A 7,170-nucleotide genomic window follows, 5' to 3' on the forward strand; every position below is an offset into this window, starting at 1 on the left:
CTCAGGTGATCTGCCCACCTCTGCCTCCTAAAGTGCTGGGATTACAGGTGTGAGCCACTGCACCCGGTGGAATCCTTGGATTTTCAAAGTGATAAGTGTCTTTTTTTATTTTTATTTTTTTCTGAGGTTGAGTCTCACTCCGTTGCCCAGGCTGGAGTGCAGTGGCACAATCTCGGCTCACTGCAAGCTCCACCTCCCAGATTCAAGCCATTCTCCTACCTCAGTCTCCCTAGTAGCTGGGATTACAGGCACCCACCACCACGCCCAGCTAATTTTTTTGTATTTTAGTAGAGACAGGGTTTCATGATGTTGGCCAAGCTGGTCTCGAACTCCTGACCTCAAGTGATCCGCCCACCTTGGTCTCCCAAAGTGCTGGGATTACAGGCGTGAGCCACTGTGCCCGGCAATAAGTGTCTTTTTTTAGTTCATCAGTTGACTGATGGCTGACAGCCCCTTGGTAGCTTCTGGATGGGGGCTGGTCGCCAGAAAGACAAAGGTAAGATTAGAGGGTTGGAATTTTTAGCCCCACCTCCAGCCTCTGGGGAGGGTAGAGGGGTTGAAAGTTAAATTGATTACCAGTGGCCAATGGTTTAATCAATCTTGCTTGCATAATGAAGCTTTCATAAAAACCCAAAAGGCCTAGGTTCTGATAGCTGAACACATGGAGGTTCCTGGAGGGTGGCATGCCCTTCCCCCATACCTCACTATGCATCTCTTCATCTGTATCCTTTGTGATAACCTCTGTAATAAACGGGTAAATGTGTTTCCCTGAGTTCTGTGAGTCATTCTAGCCAATTAATGAAACCCAAGGCAGGGGCTGCGGGAAGCCTGACTTATGTCCCATAGTTCAGAGGCACAGGGAAAACAAGCCAGGGGCCGGGCACAGTGGCTCACGCATGTGATCCCAGCTCTTTGGGAGGCCAAGGCAGGAGGATCACAAGGTCGGGAGTTTGAGACCAGCCTAGCCAACATGGCGAAACCCCGTCTCTACTAAAAATACAAAAATTAGCCAGGCGTGGTGTCATGGGCCTGTAATCCCAGCTACTCGGGAGAAATCGCTTGAACTCAGGAGGCAGAGATTGCAGTGAGCTGAGATTGTGCAGTGAGCTGAGATCGTGCCACTACACTCCAGCCTGGGCAACAGAGCAAGACTCTGTTTCAAACAAGCAAACAAACAACAAACACAACTTGGGGCTTGCAGTTGGCATTGAAAGTGGGAGACAGTCTTGTGGGACAGAGCCCTCAGCCCGATCTGATGCTGTCTCCAGGTAGACAGTGTCAGAGTTGGATTGGAGGACACCTAGCTGGTGTCCACTGTAGAACTGATTGCTCCATGTATGGGGAGCCCCCACCCCCCCCCCCCCCCCACACACACACATCTAGTGTCAAAAGTGATCTGTGTTGTGAGAATATAGGAGAAATGGAGTTTGGTTTCCCCTGTGTATGACCAGAGGCCCAATTTCTTAACTCTAAAAGTGAGATCTTGGGGACAATTGTCCTTCCTTCCTTCTTTTATCCCAGAGAAAACTAAGTGACAGAATATACCGGAGTGTAGTACTTGGACTTCCTTGTAACAACTCTGGGTTTTTTTTTTTTTTTTTTTTTTTTTTTTTGAGATGAAGTTTCGCTCTTGTTGCCGAGGCTGGAGTGCAATGGTGTGACCTAAGCTCACTACAACCTCCGCCTCCTGGGTTCAAGCGATTCTCTTGCCTCAGCCTCCTGAGTAGCTGGGATTACAGGTGCCCGCTACCACGCCCGGCTCATTTTTAGTAGAGATGGGGTTTCAGCATGTTGGCCAGGTGATCCACCCGCCTCGGCCTCCCAAGTGCTGGGATTACAGGCGTGGGCCACTGCACCCAGTGTACAACTCTAGGTTTTAATCCATACCGCTTCTCTTACTAGCTGTGTGCCCTCGGGCAAATCACTTCACCTTTCTTAGTATAGGTTTCTTTCTGTGAAAAAGGGCATGGACCATTGTGAGAACCACACAGCACACTTCAGGCTGAGGTGGATCCAGCTTGGACCCCCACTTGCTACTGAAGGATAAAAACATCCCAGCACAAGGCAGTTTTACCTCTCCACAGTCTGCTGCCCAGCCAATGATTTTATTACAAACCCTAATTTCTTTTGCAAAGAAACATCTTGAACTGGTCATGAACAAAGTGGCTTTCTCTGACCAGCAAGCAGGTGGCGATTCCATTTCCATCAGAACTGACCTCCTGCTGCCCAGGGAGGGGGAGTGGGGAGAGGGGAGGGAGAGGAGAGGCCTGATGTCACTCAGCCCTACATAAGGGCCTCCTTCAGGCTCCTGCAGGCAGTTTGGAAGCAGCTGGAGGAATGAGTTAGGTTCCTGGTTGCGGGACAGTTTTTTTTCTTTTTTAAAACAGACACAGCTGTTGAGTGCAATGCCGCCTCCACAGAAAATCCCAAGCGTCAGACCTTTCAAGCAGAGGAAAAGCTTGGGTAAATTTCTTGGGGTAGCTTTCTGGATTATCTAAAGAGAGGAGAGGATCTGGCCTTCTCTTGATCTTTGCTTTTTCTCTTGTGCTTGAAATATTCACAGCAATCAGACAAGAGGAAGTTGCTGGAATCCGGGCAAAGTTCCCCAACAAAATCCCGGTAAGACACCACTGGACTTCCGCTGGGGGGCGTGGGGGTGGGGTTCTGATCCTGTTCTTTGAAAACACCAGGAGCAGCCAACAGCTTCCCTCTCTCTGTTCCGAGTTCCTAAGACTCACGCTGAGTCACATTCTTAAGGACTGACACTCTTGACAGGTGATAGTGGAGCGCTACCCCAGGGAGACGTTCCTGCCCCTGCTGGACAAAACCAAGTTCCTGGTCCCGCAGGAGCTGACCATGACCCAGTTCCTCAGCATCATCCGGTAGGTGGCGCAGAGCATGCCCGGGAGGAAGATGCGCTGGGTGCGCCGCGGCTGTTCGGCTTTCTTCGTTGTGGCGGTTTTATTTTGGGGATGGGGGCATGTCAGGAGAAGAGAGGAAAGAGATTTTTCTGAAGTCATCTTTTAGATTCACTAGTACCCTGAAAAGATGCTCTTAGAATTACTCTATTTTAAACCCGGGCGCTCATGCCTGTAATCCCAGCACTTTGGGAGGCTGAGGCAGGTGGATCGCAGAGGTTAGGAGTTCGAGACCAGCCTGGCCAACGTGGTGAAACGCTGTCTCTACTAAAAATACAAAAATTAGCTAGGCGTGGTGGTGGGTGCCTGTAATCCTAGCTACTTGGGAGGCTGAGGCAGGAGAATCGCTTGAACCTGGGAGGCGGAGGTTACAGTGAGCCGAGATTGTGCCACTGCACTCCAGCCTGGGCAACAAGAGTGAAACTCTGTCTCAAAAAAAAAAAAAAAAAAAAGAAATTACTCTATTTTAAACAGGTAAGGAGAATCCCTCAGACAACAACAACAACAACAACAACAAAAAAGACCTGCCAACATTTCTAAGAATTTCCTAAAGTGGTTAGTCTTGGCTCTCAAGCTAGTCCGGGAGATAACCTTTCTTTCAGATCTTGTGTGAAACTGAGTCTGCGCGTCCGTTGCAGAGACCAGCACCTTTTCCAAGTGTATGTGCGCCTGGGGGTGGGGACTTCTCCCCAAAGGAAACATTCCCTGCTCAGAACACTGAGAGAGAAAAGCATCCCCCAAACACACTCCTCCCTTGGTTAAGCCAGAGGTACATACAGCAAAGAACAGGCAGCTATTCTTAAAGCTTAAAGGAAGTCACTTGACACATGGATTCAGTAAAAAATGATTTGGGAGTAAGGTAAATAGACCCGATGAGTAAGTTTTCAACAGGGTTGAAAAGTGCTTGGAAGCTGCGTCGCTGTTGCAGCCTGTTTTTTTGAGAACACACGATGAATGAGTGTCTTTTTATTTTGCTTTGTTTAGCTCTGTCGCCTAGGCTGGAGTGCAGTGGTGTGATCCTAGTTCACTGCAGCCTTGACCTCCTGGGCTCAGGCGATCCTCCCATCTCAGCCTCCTGAGTAGCTGGGACTACAGGAAAGCACCACCGCGCCCGGCTAATTTTAAAAATGTTTTGTAGAGATGGGGGTCTCACGATGTTGCCCAGGCCTCTTTTTATTTTGTTTTACTGAGTTAAGAGCATTCTGATTTCCTCCCTCTAGGCAAGCTTACGTGTTAAAGTTAGTTCAGTGTGAACTGAAGATGGCCAAGGGGAGAATGAAAGTTAGGGTTAGAGCCGGGCTCACACTGTGATCCCAGCACTTTGGGAAGCCAAGGCAGGCGGATTACCTGAGGTCAGGAGTTCCAGACCAACCTGGCCAACATGGTGAAACCCCGTCTCTACTAAAAATACAAAAATTACCCAGGTGTGGTGTTGCGTGCCTGTCATCCCAGCTACTTGGGAGGCTGAGGCAGGGGAATAAAAAAAAAAAAAAATGAAATGTCAGAGAGACTGTGCATCACCTTTGTACCTCTAGGGAAATAGCTTTAATTTCTTTTCTTTTTTTTTTTTTTTTTTTTTGAGATGCAGTCTTGCTCTGTCACCAGGCTGGAGTGCAGTGGCGCAATTTCGGCTCACTGCAACCTCCGCCTCCTGGTTCTCCTGCCTCAGCCTCCCGAGTAGCTAGAACTACAGGTGCACGCCACCACACCCAGCTAATTTTTGTATTTTTAGTAGAAACCAGGTTTCACCATGTTGGCCAGGATGGCCTCGATCTCTTGACCTCGTGATCTGCCTGCCTTGGCTTCCCAAAGTGCTGGGATTAGAGGCATGAGCCACTGCACCCAGCCCAATAGCTTTCATTTCATAGCAAATAGAAGTTATTTGCTTAGCGTTTTTGTGTTGTCATGTTTCCTCATCCTGTTTGTGTTGTCATATTTCATCCATGGAATGGCCTCACCCTTTTGACCCAACTGGGAAGCCTTGTAGTTCCTAAATCTCAGGGAAGAGGAAGGGAGCAATTCAGTCTTCTTGAGTGTCATGAGGCTGCAGATCCCTGGGCTGTCTCGCAGGCCACCCCCTCACCACCCTCCTGCCTATCCCAGGAGCCGCATGGTCCTGAGAGCCACGGAAGCCTTTTACTTGCTGGTGAACAACAAGAGCCTGGTCAGCATGAGCGCAACCATGGCAGAGATCTACAGAGACTACAAGGATGAGGATGGCTTCGTGTACATGACCTACGCCTCCCAGGAGACGTTTGGCTGCCTGGAGTCAGCAGCCCCCAGGGATGGGAGCAGCCTTGAGGACAGACCCTGCAATCCTCTCTAGCCCATGTCGGGAAGGATGTGTGCTCTGACAGATGCGTCAGATGCTGGCAGAAGGGATTGGTTTTCTCCTGTGTATACAGTGGAGGAGTCTGAGAAGCAGGGATGCCTGGGGTGATCAGCTCCAACCAGTGGCAGCAGAGTGGTGGCTCTTCCTAGTTTACTTTTTGTGCTCTGTGCTCTTGTGTCCTTCTAAGAAAAATGTGGGCTGCTCTTGAAAGTTATATAATTATCTTTTTTTTTTTTGAGACAGGGTCTTGCTCTATTGCCCAGGCTGGAGCGCAGTGGCGTGATCTTGGCTCACTGCAACGTCTGCCTCCCGGGTTCAAGTGATTCTTCTGCCTCCACCCCCGAGTGGCTGGTATTACAAGCACATGCCACCACACCAGGCTAATTTTTGTATTTTTAGTAGAGACAGGGTTTCACCATGTTGGCCAGGCTGGTCTCGAACTCCTGACCTCAGGTGATCCACCCAAAGTGCTGGGATTACAGGCATGAGCCACTGCATCCAGCCATATAACCGTATTCTAAATAAGAAATGGTTGGCTTGTGTGATGAGCTGGAGATAATATTTTAAGTGTCTTCTGTGGTATATGCGGGAGGGCCATTGAGGAGTGGGTTTCACTCCCTGTATGTGGGCAGGTGTCCCATCTAGGGCTCGTCCTAGAGAACCTCTGGCCTGTAGGCTGTCTCTTTGGAACCCAGTGAAGCCAGCGTGAACCATGGTAAGTTCATCTGGAGGTGCTCTTATCTGGGTCATTAGAGAGATTATTCGATTTCCCCAGCATTCACTCTATTTGGTTATTTTCTGTCACTCTCTTTTTGTCCTTCTATACCATACATATTTATGCCAAAGCTGTAACTTCTCAACATAAAGTCATTTAAACCATGTGCATGTTTACTATGTGCCAAGCTGTATTCTAAAATAAATATTCTTTATTTTAAAGGAGCTTTATTCTTTGGCTTCTTTTCACAACTCTCTATGGCTAACTACTGTTACAGTTAACCCACACAGTGGGTGGGTTTGATTGCTTGGTGGGTGACGGTCCAATCACTACTCCCAAGGAGGATTTAAAAAGGGGATTTTATTAATTCTAACAAGTAAGGAGGACACTGGGAATAGTTCCCAAAGCAGTGCCTCCCTGAACAAAAATGAACACAGGGCACTTATTGGGCTGATTAGCTGAGTCATTGTATGCAGAGGTAGAGTCAAGAAGTACAGGTAGTCACCAGCCATGTTTCCACATAGGTCGCGTGTGTAGAAAATGGCGAATAAGCTTCTCCCTAGGGGGGATTTTTTTTTCCCCCATTAATAAGCCTTTCTCTTATTGTCTTTTTTTTTTTTTTTTTTTTTTTGAGACAGAGTCTTGCTCTGTCACCCAGGCTGGAGTGCAGTGGTGCTATCTCAGCTCACTGCAACCTCCGCCTCCTGGCTTCAAGCGATTCTCCTGCCTCAGCCTCCCGAGTAGCTGGGATTACAGGCATGTGCTACCACGCCCAGCTAATTTTGTATTTTTAGTAGAGTTTTTGTATTTTTAGTAGGGTTTTTCCATGTTGGTCAGGCTGGTCTTGAACCCCAAACCTCAGGTGATCCACCCACCTCGGCCTCCCAAAGTGCTAGGATTACAGGCATGATCCACTGCGCTCGGCTTTTTTTTTTTTTTTTTTTTAATTGTAGGTTTCTTACTGGTCCTGCTTCCATGAGTGGCTGTGACCAGGGGAAAAGGAAGAGGAACCAGCTGGCACAGGGAGGGGTCATCTCCACAACATTCCATTTATACACAGAAATAGACAAGCACAGAGTCACTATTGTGATTAGAAGTTGGCAGCATGGGGACAGGCACAGTGGCTCATTCCTGTAATCCTAGCACTTTGGGAGGCTGAGGTGGGCAGATTGCCTGAACTCAGGAGTTCGAGACCAGCCTGGGCA

The 7,170-nt window shown here is 48.5% G+C and overlaps 1 protein-coding gene across 1 annotated transcript; it reads left to right on the forward strand.

The window, feature by feature from the left end:
• Positions 1 to 2,308: 2,308 nt before the first annotated feature.
• Positions 2,309 to 6,189, forward strand: MAP1LC3C (microtubule associated protein 1 light chain 3 gamma). Its single transcript, XM_024235353.3, has 4 exons — positions 2,309 to 2,463; positions 2,564 to 2,619; positions 2,776 to 2,882; positions 5,022 to 6,189. Exons 1-4 carry the CDS (start codon positions 2,406 to 2,408, stop codon positions 5,242 to 5,244), a joined length of 444 nt encoding a protein of 147 aa, XP_024091121.1. The 5' UTR covers positions 2,309 to 2,405; the 3' UTR covers positions 5,245 to 6,189.
• Positions 6,190 to 7,170: the final 981 nt, after the last annotated feature.

This window comes from Pongo abelii, chromosome 1 (genome assembly GCF_028885655.2).
Source record: "Pongo abelii isolate AG06213 chromosome 1, NHGRI_mPonAbe1-v2.0_pri, whole genome shotgun sequence".
NCBI lineage: Eukaryota > Metazoa > Chordata > Mammalia > Primates > Hominidae > Pongo > Pongo abelii.

What these genes read in the sequence shown, in the direction of transcription:
- MAP1LC3C (XM_024235353.3), top strand. Translation starts at nt 2,406, where the DNA reads ATGCCGCCTCCACAGAAAATCCCAAGCGTCAGACCTTTCAAGCAGAGG. An exon ending in CAAGCAGAGGAAAAGCTTGG is followed by an intron (nt 2,464 to 2,563) that starts GTAAATTTCTTG and finishes AAATATTCACAG; the next exon opens with CAATCAGACAAGAGGAAGTT. An exon ending in CAGTTCCTCAGCATCATCCG is followed by an intron (nt 2,883 to 5,021) that starts GTAGGTGGCGCA and finishes TGCCTATCCCAG; the next exon opens with GAGCCGCATGGTCCTGAGAG.